General features: G+C 46.2%; 1 protein-coding gene across 7 annotated transcripts in view; it reads left to right on the forward strand.

Annotated features, from left to right (window-relative positions):
- The window catches only part of cfap54 (cilia and flagella associated protein 54), a 724932-nt gene extending 708461 nt beyond the window's left edge, over positions 1 to 16471 (forward strand). For all 7 annotated transcript variants that reach the window (XM_070897703.1, XM_070897704.1, XM_070897705.1 and 4 more), the window contains 2 exons: positions 10941 to 11015; positions 16078 to 16471. In XM_070897703.1, coding sequence (XP_070753804.1) covers positions 10941 to 11015; positions 16078 to 16203 — 201 coding nt within the window. In that variant the 3' untranslated portion in view covers positions 16204 to 16471. The remainder of the gene's footprint in view (positions 1 to 10940; positions 11016 to 16077) is intronic.

The following is a 16471-nucleotide window of genomic DNA, read 5'->3' on the forward strand; positions in this document are numbered from 1 at the left end:
GCACGTTTAACATTCATCATCATAGGCAGTCCCTCAGGATCAAGGAAGACTTGCTTCCACTCTTAGCATGAGTTCATGTGGCTGTACAGTCCAATATGAGAACCACAGTTTCTGTCACAGATGGGAAAGGTTGGGCAGGGAGCCTGGTTTGCCGCACACTCCTTCTGCTGCCTGCGCTTGATTTCTGCATGCTCTCGGCGACGATACTCGAGGAGCTCAGCGCCCTCCCGAATGCAATTCCTGCACTTAGGGCGGTCTATGGCCCAGGTGTCAGTGGGGATGTCGCACTTTATCAGGGAGGCTTTAAGGGTGTCCTTGTAACGTTTTCTCTGCCCGCCTTTGGCTCGTTTGCCATGGATGAGTTCAGAGTAGAGCGCTTGCTTTGGGAGTCTCTCGTCTGGCATGCGAACTATGTGGCGTGCCCAGCGGAGCTGATCAAGTGTGGTCAGTGCTTCACTGCTGGGGATGTTGGCCTGGACAAGGACGCTAATGTGCGTCTGTCGTCCCAGGGGATTTGCAGGATCTTGCGGAGACATCGCTGGTGGTATTTCTCCAGTGACTTGAGGTGTCTACTGTACATGGTTCATGTCTCTGAGGAGGGCGGGTATTACTATGGCCCTGTAGACCATGAGCTTGGTGACAGTTATGAGGGACTGGTCTTCAAACACTCTTTTCCTCAGACGGCCGAAGGCTGCACTAGCGCACTGGAAGCAGTGTTGGATCTCATCATCAATGCCTGCTCTTGTTGATAGGAGGCTCCCGAGAAAGGGGAAGTGGTCCACGTTGTCGGGGGCCACACCGCTGGACACTGATGTTTAATACTACGCTGGACACTGATGTCATTTAAATTAGCAGGCAGCATGAAGGCCCATTTTTGGGCCTTATCCAATTTCTAGGCCAATGCATTTTTAGCTGCTTGTACTAAGAATATTTAAGTTTTCATTTTAGTTTTATCTGTTATTTTGGGGCACTCTTTTCACATTGTGTATTATTCCTGGAGTTATTTTGACAGATGACAAAGGTGTTTTTCTGGAGTATTTTTGGACACTTGTATAAGCGAGTGGTGTGGGGATTTTTCTGGGTTTTGTGGGGTGGGTAGCGGGGCGGGGGGCCTTTTCCTGTGTTGGAGCTCAGATACCTAAACTTAACCTTGACAGAATCCATCAATATTAGTGATAGATATATCATATTAGTTGGCACATAACTTAATATTTAAAATGTGATGATTTCAATCTCACTTAATCTGCTAGCACACAGCAAAGTATGGTCCAAATGTTACTTAGAATGCAATTTGATGAAACTATAAATGACTAATGTCAATTGGAACCAACAATCAGTAATTTTACTCAAATAGTGTATGTTATGTATGAACAAAGGGTCTGACTGGATACTGTAAGCTCAAAGTAAAGTGTGACCTTAGTCTTTTATTGCAGGTCTCCAGAGTGCCTCTTCAGCCTGAGAGGCCTCCTTAAGTACCTGTGCTCATCTGGTGGCTGTACAAGGTATATGCAAGTTTACATATATAACAACACTCCCCCCCAAAGTCAACAGTGTAACAAGGTGAGTCGATCTGGGGCCTTTCTTTCCCTGGTTGATCGTCTCAGTGCAAATGCTGGTATTGGTGAATCATCTGTTGGGCCCTCGCTGGGCTGCTGTGGTGAGTCCTGCTGGGCTGCTGCGGATGATGGGTTCTGCTTCGTGGCCAACCGCGGTGTCGGTTGCCACTGGTTTGTATGTTGGGGGGTCAAAGAAGGTAGGGTCCAAAGTGGGTTGCTCAGGGAAGTCTGTGAATCTGAGTTTGATTTGGTCCAAGTGTTTCCGGTGAATGAGTCCATTTGAAAGTTTGACCCGAAACACCCTCTTTGACCACAACAGTGCCGGGAAGCCACTTGGGACCTTGTCCATAATTCAATACAAATACAGGATCATTGATTTCAATTTCGTGTGATACATTTGCGCTATCATGGTGTGTACTTTGTTGAAGCCGCTTGCTCTCTACCTGTTCATGTAGATTAGGGTGAACGAATGAAAGCCTTGTATTAAGTGCCCTTTTCATGAGCAGTTCAGCGGGTGGAACCCCAGTGAGCGAGTGAGATCTCGGCGGTAGCTAAGCAGAACTCGGGATAGGCGAGTCTGCAGTGAGCCTTCCGTTACCCTCTTCAAGCCCTGCTTGATAGTTTGCACTGCTCTCTCTGCCTGACCATTGGATGCTGGTTTGATGTAACATGTTTGATCCCGTTACGGGTCATGAATTCTTTGAACTCAGCACTGGTAAAACATGGCCCGTTGTCGCTCACCAGGACATCAGGTAGTCCGTGTGTGGCAAACATGGCCCGTAGGCTTTCAGTGGTGGCCGTGGACGTGCTTGCCAACATTAACTCACGTTCAATCCATTTGGAGTACTCATCTACAAACACAAGGAACATGTTACCCAAGAACGGGTCTGCATGGACCCTAGACCACGGTTTGGAGGGCCAAGACCATAAACTTAGTGGCGTCTCCCTGGGTGCATTACTTAACTGCGAGCATGTGTTACATCTGTGCACGCAGGACTCTAAGTCCACATCGATACCGGGCCACCACACATGGGATCTGGCTATCGCTTTCATCATTATGATTCCTGGGTGGGTACTGTGGAGATCACTGATGAAGATGTCTCTGCCCTTCTTGGGGACCACTACACGATTTTCCCACAGAAGGCAGTCTGCCTGTACAGACATTTCATCTTTGCGCCATTGGTGTGGCTTTATCTCTTCCTGCATTTCCACTGGGACACTGGACCAGCTCCCGTGAAGCACACAGTTTTTGACTAGGGACAGTAAGGGGTCCTGGCTCATCCAGGTTCTAATCTGTCGGGTTATGACGGGTGATTGCTCACTCTCAAATGCTTCCATAACCATGACTAAATCTGCGGGCTGTGCAATTTCCACCCCCGTGGTGGGCAATGACAACCTACTGAGAGCATTGGCACAGTTTTCTATGCCTGGCCTGTGGCGGATGGCATAGTTGTATGCGGACAACATGAGCACCCATCTCTGGATGCGGGCTGTTGCATTAGTATTTATCCCCTTACTCTCGGAAAACAGGGATATTAGTGGCTTATGGTCAGTTTCCAATTCAAATTTTAGCCCAAACAGATATTGATGCATTTTCTTTACCCCATAGACAGATGCTAATGCTTCTTTTTCAATCATGCTGTAGGCTCTCTCAGTCTTAGACAGACTTCTGGATGCATAAGCAACCGGTTGCAATTTCCCAAACTCATTAGCTTATTGCAATACACACCCGACCTCGTACGACGACGCATCACATGCTAGTACCAAACTCTTACATGGATCATACAACATAAACAATTTGTTTGAGCATAATAATTTTCTAGTTTTTACAAAGGCATTTTCTTGGCTTTTGTCCCAAACCCATTCGTCTCTTTTATGCAGTAAGGCATGCAGTGGTTCTAACAGTGTGCTGAGACCCGGTAATAAGATACCAAAGTAGTTCAGGAGTCCTAGAAACGACCGCAGCTCCATCACGTTCTGTGACCTCGGTGCATTCTCGATTGCCTCCGTCTTCGAATCAGTGGGCCTGATACTCCTCCTCAGGAACTCCACTTCAGGCGACAGGAAAACGCATTTTGAGCGTTTTAACCTGAGCCCCATGCAGTTGAGTCGACTAAGAACCTCCTCCAGGTTCTGCAGATGCTCGACTGTGCCCCGACCTGTAACCAAGATCTCATCCTGGAAGACCACCGTGCGCCGGACCGACTTAAGCAAGCTTTCCATGTTTCTCTGGAATATCGCCGCTGCTGATCGAATTCTAAATGGGCATCTGTTATAAATGAAGAGACCTTTGTGTGTGTTGATGCAGGTGAGGCACTGTGATGATTCTTCCAGCTCCTGCGTCATGTAAGCCGAGGTTAAGTCCAGCTACGTGAACGTCTTTCCTCCCGCCAGGGTAGCAAAAAGGTCGTCGGCCTTTGGTAGTGGATATTGATCCTGCAGGGAGAAACGATTGATAGTTACTTTGTAATCACCACAGATTCTGACAGTGCCATCTCCCTTGAGGACTGGAACGATCAGACTGGCCCATTCGTTGAAATCGATCGGCGAAATGATGCCCTCCCTTTGCAGCCGGTCTAGCTAGATCTCTACCCTTTCTCTCATCATGTACGGTACTGCTCTCACCTTGTGATGAATGGGTCGCGCCCTCGGAATTAGGTGGATCATCACTTTTGCTCCTTGGAACTTCCTGATGCCTGGTTCGAACAGCGAAGGGAACTTGTTTAAGATCTGGGCACACGAAGTGTCGTCAGCGGACGAGAGCGTTCAGACGTCATCCCAGTTCCAGCGTATCTTTCCCAGCCAGCTCCTGCCGAGCAACGTGGGACCATCGCCCGGTACCACCCAGAGTGGTAGCTTGTGCACCGCTCCATCGTAGGAGACCTTTACAGTAGCACTGCCGATTACAGGAATCAGTTCCTTTATGTAAGTTTTTAGTTTCATGCGAATTGGAGTCAAGACTGGCCTTGAGGCCTTGCTGCACGACAATTTTTCGAAAGTCTCTTTGCTCATAATGGACTGACTCGCGCTCGTGTCCAGCTCCATTGACACTGGGAGTTCATTTAGTTCAACCTTCTGCATTATCGGGGGACACAGTGGTAAATGTGTGCACCACATATACCTCTGCCTCCTCAGTCTGAGGCTCTGGTTCATCGTGATCCGCTGTGGATCTGTCCTCCTCTGCCACATGGTGGTTTGCAGGATTAACAGGATTTGCAGCTCGCCTGCACATATGTTGGAGGTGTCCCATTGTTCTACAGCACTTGCAAACGTACCCTTTGAAGCGGCATGAATGGAAACGGTGATCGCCCCCGCAGCGCCAACAAGGTGTTAATGGCCTTGCATTCATCATCCTTGATGGTGGACTCTGAGACATCTGCAGACGTGCAGCTGCAGGCATGTGGGGCCTGCCCTGTACATTGCGATTTGAAAACAACATCATTTTGTTCACAGTACTTGTAGCAGCACTCGTGTGCTGAGAGATTTCCTTAGTATTGTCACCGATGGCAATGAATGCCTGGGCTATCACTATTGCCTTACTCAAGGTTGGGGTCTCTACAGTCAAACGTTTGCGAAGTATCGTTTCATGGCCAATGCCAAGTACGAAAAAGTCTCTGAGCATGTGCTCCAAATGTCCTTCAAATTCGCAATGTCCTGCAAGGCGTCTTAGCTCGGCGACATAACTCTCCAATTCCAGGCCTTCAGACATTTTGTAGGTGTAGAACCAGTACCTCGCCATCAGAACGCTTTTCTTCGGGTTCAGATGTTCCCAGACCAGTGTGCATAAATCATCGTACAATTTCTCTGTGGGTTACACTGGAGCAGGCAGATTTTTCATGAAGCCATACATTGGTGCCCCGCAGCCGGTGAGGAGAATCGGCCTTCGTTTGGCAGTGTTCGCTTCTCCTTCCAGCTCGTTGGCCACGAAGTATTGGTCGAGTCGCTCCACAAAGGTTTCCCAGTCATCTCCCCCCAAGAATTTCTTCAGGATGCCCACTGTTCTCTGCATCATTGGGTTCGTCATCTGTATCTCGTCGCCAGTTGTTATGTATGAACAAAGAGTCTGACTGGATACTGTGAGCTCAAAGTAAAGTGTGACCTTAGTCTTTTATTGCAGGTCTCCAGAGTGCCTCTCCAGCTTGAGAAGCCTCCTTAAGTACCTGTGCTCCCAAGGGATTGTGGAATCCCTTGGGACTCCAGGGGATGAACCCTCTGGTGGCTGTCCAAGGTATATACAAGTTTACATATATAACAGTGTAGAAGATTTACGACTATATTGAACCTATGTTGCAATTTGAAGATTGGCATTAACACTGGCCAATATGACACTTAGGGGGAGAATTTCCACGAGGGTTCTACCGTTCATCCACCGTAACCTTGGCGAATCCACAGAAAGCCTAGAAAAATGACATCAAGGTTTTTTTGCTGGTTATCCATGGTTTGTGCAGGTGAGCTATCAAAGTTATGGCGGATAAGCATGAGAAGCCTTGTGGAAATTCTCCCTCTCAGCACTTAAAATGTAATTTTCTTGAGTAGAAAAAGTCAATAAAAATTATGAACCATTGGAATTCCCAAAAGTATTTGTGCTTTATTGCTTTATTTGCTGAGATTTCTTTCTTAATTAACAGCTGAATTGAGGAACAGTCCTTCCTGTTATAATTGAAAGAGGAGTTGGAGGTTCTTTGACAGTGTATTTACGAAAGGCCTCGCTCTCCTACCATAGAACTGTGAGTCACCAGCCAAGCAGTTCGACTTTTAACTTCCAGTGCTACTTGCGTTCTTCATTGGCCGTTCATCTAACACAGGGGAGGGGCAGGAAATCAGATGTCACTGATGTAATTTAGTAGCAGCCTTAAAGGGGAAGTGCACTGTGGTTGCAATCAGCTTCATTCTGAATACCAGTAAAATGACAGGCAGATGAGATGCAGGAAGGGCTGCCTGCTTCTCAGATGTAGCTTAGGAGGTGTTGGGGGAGGAGGTCAGCAGGAGGAGAGACCATCTTTCGATCCAGCGGCAAGAAGGTAGCTTCCCAGCAACAGTGGGCAGAGGTGGCAGAGCACATCAGTGCCAGAAGCATTGTTCCACGGACCTGGCTGCAATGCAGAAAAAATGTTCAATGACCTGACAAGTCCTACTGAGGTAGAACTCCTAACTTACAACTCTCATGGTTTTGCTTAGTCCTGCATTACTTGCAGCCTCAGCACTCACAACCCTTCCCTCCTGCACTTCCTACCACTCTCCTCCAATCACCGCAGCATGCGGCACTCCATGTCCTTCTGCCGCTACTGCAACACACTACTTGCAGCTGTCCTCACTATGACTTCTCTCAGCTCCTCCCACCTGTGCCATTTTTCACACACTATTCTACCCTGACATGTACATCCTCAAAACACTAACACACTCCCTTCTTTCGATCAGGAGAAGCTAGTACACAATAACAGAGAGTAGGCAGCTTTGGAGGGGTGGGGGGGGGGGCGGCGGGGGGGGCAGCATTTGCGCAACTATCCTGCCCCCTCTGCAAGAGATAGACACTGTGGGTAGGAGCACATGAGGAGCGTGGCTTCTGGAGAGGCTGGAGGAGATATCCGACAGCGTTTCTTTTCAAGCCATCTCACCCTCTTTTCCTTCTCAATGAAATCTCACCCTCACAAACTTTGCATGACACTTGCCACGAACTGCTAACCCTCGTCCTGCTCTTCCCTTTCAGATCCTGGAACTCTGGAAGGCATAGCAGGACTGGAGGAAGAGGAGGACATCTCTCCATAAGATACAAAATCACTCAACCTTACCCAAGCAAGCACCAGACTGGCACTTTGTGTAGTTTAGAGGCTACAGTAGTGAGGTCTGCACTGGGAAATTCACCGAACACAAGTATGTAGAAGTAAGGGCAGCTTGGCAACAGGTTTCTGACAATGGCAGAGAGCATGGAGATGTTCAGCTCCAACTTCTGCAGGGTCTTCGCATACTGCATTCAGACCATGCAGTCAACCATGGAGCCAGTGGCCACTGCATTGGGACTCACAATGTTTTAGCTTCTTGGGGCAGCTTTGATGGAAGCTGAGGCTGCTGCCTTCTTAGCTCTGGGCTCCAGCATCTCCTCTGGCTTTCAGGACATGAAGGAGAATAGTGATAACGGTTTTGAAGCATCTCATTACTCCATGCATAGCAGCGGGAATGTTGAGGTGCAGCCTCAGAAGAGTGGCATTGGCTCCATGGGAGAGGCAGATGCTGTCCTCCCTCAGGATGTCAGCATATCTGCACCCCTGCCACACATTCAAACAGTACTCTTGTTGTTCAGGACAGAACGGTGAGCCAGAGTGTCCCAGCCATTGTAGGCTGCAGTCGGACCCTCTATGGTCAGAACTACCTACCAAGATCATCTCAGGAGACCTCATTGGAAATTCTGCAGCCTTCCACCTCCCCGACTGTATCCACTGGGGATGAATTTTGTAGGAGCACTAGAACAGATAAATGAGCACAGAAGATAGGCACTAGGGCTTTGCACAATGGTGAATTTTAGTTCTCTATGCTCAGTATGAGCAATTATTAGCTGAAGAGTGATGAAGTATCTTTGTATATAAATCTTTTTTTCTTAGATTGTTGTTGAACTTGATATTCTTAGTCATCTAAAGCCAACTCCCATGAATGTGGACTGTATGAGAGCATACAGATGGCAGTTGTGAGGACTGGTTTAAGTGGATGGAGGTATTGGGGAGGAAAGGGAACATTCATAAGAATCTCTCATCAATGAGTTGCTGTCTGAGAGTTATGGCAGCTGCCAGTGCTGTTCCCCTGCAGTCCCAGTATTCCAATCCCCTTATTCGAGTTCCTCAAGTTCTTCCAGCTCTTGCAGCTCCAATGCTCGGCCTCTTTCTGAGCCGGCATACAATGACAAATCTAGACACTTGCTCTAGACTATGTTGAAAGTCACCTACAGCTCTGTTAAGGCATCTGTATCTTCATTTGAGGAGGCCAATGATCTGATGTAGGAAAGCCCTGGTTCTGGCATGACTCATTGTATATACACTGTGCCGGAGTTCCCGACAGGAGTCATGATCCTGCCCTCAATACATCCTTTCTTCGAAGTGTCAGACGTGGCTCAGTGGAGTTGTGGGTTCAAGTCCCACTCCAGACGCTTGAGCACAAAAATCTATGCTGACACTCCAGTGCAGTACTGAGGGAGTGCTGCACCATCGGAGGTGCCGTCTTTCGGATGAGATGTTAAACTGAAGCTCCATCTGCTCTCTCAGGTGGACATAAAAATCCCATGGCCCTCTTTCAATGGAGAGCAGGGGAGTTATCCCCAGTATCCTGGCCAATACTTATCTCTCAATCAACATCACTAAAACAGAATATTTGGTCATTATCACATTGTGTGCAAATTGGCTGCTGTATTTCCTACATTACAATAGTGACTGCACTTCAAAAAGTACTTAATTTGACTGTAAAGCGCTTTGGGACATCTGGTGGCCATGAAAGGTGCTTTATAAATGAAAATCTTTTTTTTTAGGACTGGTGCAGGATGAAAGCATCATGACTACTGCCATAATACCAGGCACCGACCTGCATAATTTGATGCCTATGGTCGCAGACAAGTTTCACATTTACAGAAGAATCCCTTCCTATTGTTGTAGAGGGCTTAGTCTTGTACAGGAGCATGTAGGGCCACATTGGCGCAGATGATTATCCCTGCACCTGAGCAAATCCAGCAACTCTTAAAAACCCGACCGCGTTCTCCTCCTGCTTGGCAGCCTCCTTTGGGAAGTTGATCAGTTCCTGGTGTGTAGCCAACAGTGCATTTGTTATCTCCTTGATCGCAATGTGCACAGCAAACCGAGAAATGTTACTGATGTCGCTGTTTGGGTGTTGGAAGCAGCCCGATGTATAAAGGTTCAGGGTCACAGTCACCTTCACAGCCACAGGCAATGCTGTAAATATCCTGGTGATGGGCTGTAATTCTTAGTTCAGCAGAAGGCAGAGCTCAGTCCCTGCCTCCCTGAAGAACTGGAGCCATCTGACGCACTGATCCTCTGTAAAGCTGAGGTAGGAAATCCGGTTCCAGTAAGCTTAATGATGTAAGGCTTCCTCCGTTCTTCCCTCCTCCACTCTCTTCTAGAAGCCTGTGCAGCCCTCTGCTACATTCCTTGCTGGCTTTAACCCTCCCCCTCATGTCACAGCCCCAAAGGCAAACCAAACAGAATACCCATGCTCCAACAATATTGGCAAGGCAATCCTGTGACCCAGTGCAGGAGCTCCTAAAAATCATTCTCCGACTTCCGAGCTCATCAAAACATAGCCAAAATTCGACAATGACTTCCTGGTCGGCGTCCAACAAATCTGGTATTTCCACACACAAATTTAGGAAACAACAACAACAGTAATTTGTATTTATATAGCGCCTTTAACAAAGTGAAATGTCCCAAGGCGTTTCACAGGAGTTTTATGCAATAAAAATTTAACACCGAGCCGCATAAGTGGAAATTAGCACAGGTGGTCACAGAGGTATGTTTTAAGGAGCATCTTGAGGGAGGAAAGAGAGGTAGAGAGACAGAGAGGTTTAGGCAGGGAGTTCCAGAGCTTGGGAAAGCACGGCAACCAATGGGATGCTCAGGAGGGCAGAATTAGTGGGGCTGGAGGAGATTAGAGATAGGGAGGGGCGAGGCCATGGAGGGATTTGAAAATAAGGATGGGAATTTTGAAATCGAGGAGTTGCTTAACCGGAAGCCAATGTAGGTCAGTGAGCACAGGGGTGATGGGTGAGCGGGACTTGGTGCGAGTTAGAACACGAGCAGCCGAGTTTTGGACCACCTCTAGTTTACGTAGGGTAGATTATGGGAGGCCAGCCAGGAGTGCATTGGAGTAGACACATCTAGAGTTAAAGGGTCATTATTCAGGCCCAGGAGCTTCATTTTAATATTTAAATCAATGCTGCGCACTAGTGCAGCCTAAAAAATCTCAAGACCAATTTAGCAGTGGCCCTGGCGAAGTCCGTTGCACATCTAAATCCATTATCGTTGCATCCGGTTCATGCCTGAGAAACAGGTGCAACAATGTGGAACTTAGACCCAATAGAACCTAAGAATGAATCAAGAATTTAGCAATATGGAAGTAAGTACCCACAGCTGCATTTAATTCTTTATAGATTATTAATGTATTTAAACAAAGGCGTATTTTTCAAAAACCACAGGCTAAGCTTTTCTTTTTAACAATATCAATTTGCGGCTTGTTGAGTTTAGAAAAATAAAGATCTACCATTTCCCATTAAGGATATTATTGACAGTTGATAACAAAACAAGATATTCACGTATTATTCAGAAGTGACTTGACCACCTATAAAATTACTTTCAAGTTAACAATTTCTGACTCTTTTCACCCATTTTATAGGACATGGTTTCTAATTTATGCAATGAAATAAAAGAATTGTTGGATGTAGGAATAAGAATCAATCCAGAATCAGAGGTATGGTAACCGATGAACCTCAGTATTTTTAATTGTTTCTTTACTAATTGTTATTTAAGGAATTCATATTGAAGTTTGGGAAAATAGGCCAATGTTTTCCTTCTTTATCGAAAATGGTATCTATGCTGGTGGCTCAATGAGTTTATCCAATGAGACGCTGAGCTATATTAGACCAAAAAGCTTTCAGGTTCCATCCAGGTTGTGCTGAATGAACTGAACTCATCTGGAGTGGCAGTAAGGTTGCTAGAGTTAGCATCAGGCTTAAAGAGGGAAAAATCACCCAGGGTTCCCACTCCCCTTCGTTATCCAGTGACACATTCAGCAGGTTTGTGTGCTCCGACGTTGGACGAGCATTACAAATTTCGGATCTGTGCTAGATATTCTGTCTGGTTTGGAATAGGCAGTTTGTCACCAAAGCAGGTCCTGTATCACCTAAAATCTGGAGCTCACCTTTACTGTCCAATATCTAGTCATTTGATAACATCACCCAGATGTGATAGTCTGTGTATTGAATACTGTACTCTCATACATACCCTCAAGTGCCTTTGTCCTATATTCCAGAAGATGGATTGATCAGAGGCACAAGGAGTGGGTTGATTTTACATGTAGTATGTGAATAAACAGGATAAATTCAACAACAACTTGCATTTATATAGCGCCTTTAACGTTAGTAAAACGTCCCAAGCCACTTCACAGGAGCGGAACCAAACAAAATTTGACACCAAGCCACATAAGGAGATATTAGAACAGATGACCAAAAGTTTGGTCAAAGATGTAGGTTTTAAGGAGTGCCTTAAAGGAGCAGAGAGAGGTGAAGAGGTTTTTGGAGGGAATTTCAGAGCTTAGGCCCTAGGCAGCTGAAGGCACGGCCACCAATGGTGGAGCGATTAATATCGAGGATGCGCAAGAGGGCGGAATTGGAGGACTGCAGAGATCTTGGAGGGTTGTAGGGCTGGAGAAGGTTACAGAGATAGGGAGGGTTGAGGTCATGGAGGGATTTGAAAACAAGGATGAGAATTTTAAAATTAAGGTATTGCTTAAGCGGGAACCAGTGTAGGTCAGTGAGCACAGGGGTGATTATACTTTATGTGATGAAGAATTTCTTGATATCAGTCGTAAAATTACCTTTCTCTAGTTTGAGCCTGTGTCCCTAATTCTACTCCCACAGTTTAATTTAAAGTAATAGTCCAGGTTACCTTTTTCTATACGCTTAACTATCTTGTATCTTTCTATTAGATCACCTCTTAGACTTCTCCATTCCATACTGAAAGTCCCAAGTCTCCCCAAATTTTCCCCATAACTCAGACCCTCGACATTGGGGATCAGACTTATGGCTCTTCTCTGTACTGTCTCCAGCCCTTGAATTCAGCTTTTGTTTCATGGCAGCCAGAACAGGATGCAGTATTCAAGGTGTAGTCTGACCAGAGCATTGTACAATTTATCACTGCATCTTCTGAATTATATTCTACTGTCTTGGTTATGTACTTCAACATCCTGTTGGCTTTGATGGACATGTTTAGTGGCAAGTCTACAAAGACATCTCAGTCTCTTTCAGTTTCATCCTCAGCTAATTCAGTACCACTTCTGGAGTATGTATGTCATCTATTGTCCTTCTTATGTGTAGTAGTTATATTACTAGACTAATAATTCAAAGAACATGAGTTCAAATCCCTTTATGGCAGTTTGAAAACTCAAATATATTTTAATAAATCTGGAAATAAATAGCTGGTTTCATTAAAAGTGACAATGAAGCTGTTGGATTGTCGTAATAACCCAACTAGTTCACTTAGGCCCTTTAGGGAAGGAAATTTGCGGTCCTTACCTGGTCTGACTCCAGTCCCACACCAAAATGATTGACTCGTAACTGCTCTATAAAGTGACTTAGCAAGCCACACAGTTGTAACAAACCACTACATAGAATAACAACTCCATACATAACAGCATTGTTGGAGCACCTTTACCACAGGACTGCAGCAGTCCAAGCATAAGGCTCAACACTGCCTCAGGGCAACTAGGTATAGGCAATAAATGCCGACCTTACTAGCAATAAAAAAACACTTACCTGCATTAAATTACATCTGACATTATTTTGCCCAAATGTATACCTTGTACAACTCATCCTGTAATTTCCCACCTGCCTCTTCCAATTCCACCTGCCCCTCCTAGTTTGGTATCATCTGCATTTTGACCACTTTGCATTGAGTTCCTGGGGCCGAAATTGCCCACCGCTGGAAACAGGGTGAATGCATCCGGTTCCTTGTGTTTTTGGATGCGGTGGCCTCTTGAGCGAAATTCCATTGTTTGGCTTTTTGTTTTTGGCGGACCAGAAGTCGGTCGGTCATATTGGGGGCGGTAGTGCGGTGGTGAGCACACTAGAGGAGCGGAAGTTGGGGCTGGGTGAAGCGGCCACTGCTGTCACCACAGCTCTCCCCTTCACTTAAAGGGGACAGCCTGCATGATTGTTGAAGTTCTGTCCACTGGACTACCAGGGAGGGTTTCGGACAGGTTAGCGGCCTGGCACCCAAGAGGAGGTGCCCGGCCCGGCCGAACCTGGGGGCATAATTGTCGGGTCGACATGACAGTCGGCCGACAAAAAAAATAACATGGCAGCAGCGGCAGTAGGTGCTCTCCTTTAATGGAGCCACACCACCATTTTACAAGGAGTACAGCCCAGAAAAAAGCAGCTTTTGGCACCGCTCGGTGGGAGGAAGATTTCTCGTCGCAATTTCGCCGTGGCAGGGGGAGGAGGGAAACATCGGTGGTGCTTGCTCTTATGACACACTTAGGACGGATCGGCAGCAGTGGAGCAGTGGGGGGAGGGGGAGGAGCAGGACACTGCCGGGATACGACAGGAGTAGAATTTTAAAAATGGTGGCCATTACACAAAAAATTGCCGGCCATTGCACTCCGCAGCATGGCCACCGAATTCCGGCCGTAACAGTCCGTAAGGGAAGGGGCAATTTCTCCGCCCCCCCCCTCCTCCCCCGAATCCATGTTACCTATGCAAATTTGAAACAGCAGTCCCAGCACTGAGAGTCTCAAGTCACTCTACTCAGTACTTCCCACCACACTTGACATAACTCCTCCAATGAGTATTCGTTTGTTCTACCTTTCAGCTAGTTCCTTATCAGTTCCCAGGTTTTAGCCTGAATCCCCATGGCTTCGAGTTTAATTAAATATCTTCCGTGTAAAACTTGACCAAAATTCTTTTGGAATTCAAGATACATCGTGCCATGGAGCTTAACACTTGTTGTCACTTCCTTAAAGAACTCAAGAAGATTGATCAGGAAGGATCTTCCCCTTTGGAATTAATGTTGACTTCTGGTTATTTGATTATCTTTTTTCAGATAAACCTCAAGAATACTCTTGATAATCAATTCCATTATTTTATGTGGAATGGAAGATTAAAGGGTCTGTAGTTGTCTCTGTCTATCTTGCCGTCTTTTTTTAATACAGGCACTACAGTAGCTTGTTTCCAAACTACTTGTACCTCCCCAGTGGCCAGTACCTCCCTCATAATGATTATCAATGTTTCACAAACTTCTTCCCCAGTCTCTCTCACCACTCTGGGATAAATACCATCTATCCATGGAGATTTATTTGTTTAGCCCATTTAGCCTGTCTAGCACTTCCATCTCATTTACAGTGAAGTAATTGATATTTTATACTACTTGCGATACCTTGATCTGTAGGGCAGAAGTAGAACAAATGAGGATAAAATTAGCATGTCTCAATTAAGATATGCTTTCTATAAAGAGGAGTAGATATCTAGGATAGAGTTGCAGCTAAAAAACATAATACCGTGGGGAAGAAATTCCCCAGCACCCCAATTGGGGGCGGTAACCGACTCAGGGCGCCTAGCACGGAAGTCCCGCCCTGGCCATGAAGTTGGGGTTACCACCCCTCACAGGAAGTGGAGCGCAATCTCGCGCTATGCTCCTGTTCTCCATAGCGCTGATGTGTTTCAACGCCCCTCCCCTTCAGTTAAAGGGGAGGGCCGCTGTGCACTCTGCAGGGGCCTCTGATGGCCTCCACTGGACCACCAGGGAGGCATGGTGCCGATACCACAGCCCGCAATGGAGTGCCGGGCTGCACGATGACGACCCGGACCACCCAAGGGAGGCAGAATTCAGGCTGACCTGTGAGTTGGCCAAACCGCCAAGATGGTGGCGCAGGGCGCTCCCCACGTCCCTTTTAAATTCTGCCTCGTGAGCGGAGGTCGGCCCACGAGGCAGGCGCTGACGACGCTCACGGAACTCAGAGCAATGTCTGCCACGGGGCGGAAAGGGGTCGTCACTTGGCGCTAATGGGTTGCAGTGGCCTAGGACGCTACCGGCGTGGCGTGACCGCAGCAACGCCTCCGCTAACTCCCGCGCAATTTTGCAGGAGCCGGTAACACCTTCCTCCCCACCCCCCCCCCCTCAGAAAAAACAGTTTTGCCCCCATTACTGCCCCCCCGAAGATGCTAATGGCCGTCGCAAGACAGGGCAATTTCAACCCCTGTATCTTTAAAATAAACTGGAGGTGTATCTGGTTTGGGAAGTCGTTGTGGTTTATAAGAACAAGTGCTGGTAAAGTGGATTGAATGGTGTACGAAATATGTTGGCTCTCCGTGACTGGAACTGGGCATTTCATGCCAAAGAAAGCAAATATTTATAATGCAGGTTATAATTTTCGACATATATCCTGGAGTTAACGTTTGATTTACATTTAGGGAATAGGGAGAAATTGAAGAACATTTCCTCAGGAAAGTAATCAAGTTGCAATAATGCCCAAGTCGGAACGCATTGTACGTGGCTTTATATAGCCCTGTAATTACACAGGGTTCTCCCGATTTCCTTCAGCGGAATCCCTGGATAAGTGACATAAATGGCTGGTTTTATGCTTTTGTGCCATCCCCTCGGGGGGGTTACATCAATCTCTTGCTGGAGAATCACCACAAAGATTACAAACAAACGCCTTTTGCTCTCTTTCTCATTTCCTTTTTATAGCAAATACTGTATAGAAGCTTTAACACAAGCTACTTCGTATATTGTATTAAATTCATTTACTTTCTCAATAGGTCCCCTTTAAGATCTCCTTCGAGAATCTAGATCAGCTGGAAAAAATATTTACTCCTGCGATTGGACATGTATTAAAACAGGGTGGTCTGTTCACGTGGCTGACTTCTTTTTTGGTTATAGAATGAATTACTGGATCCTTACTACATTCACACAATTTGGAACTTGCAGCTGATAACAATGTCTTTAAATATTTTGTTTTGATCTTCCTTTTATGTTTACTCATAATATGTACCTGGACATTTCTTCCACAAGCTAACTCAGACACACTATCGAGTATTAATTTGATAGATATAATACAATCAATATTTTATCACTTCCAGGAGATTGATACTGTTTTAAAGCACAGTTTATAGTTTTTAAGTTGTTGAATAATAATTTTTTTTCTAAATTTCC

The sequence above is a fragment of the Pristiophorus japonicus genome, chromosome 13, assembly GCF_044704955.1.
Source record: "Pristiophorus japonicus isolate sPriJap1 chromosome 13, sPriJap1.hap1, whole genome shotgun sequence".
Classification (NCBI taxonomy): domain Eukaryota; kingdom Metazoa; phylum Chordata; class Chondrichthyes; family Pristiophoridae; genus Pristiophorus; species Pristiophorus japonicus.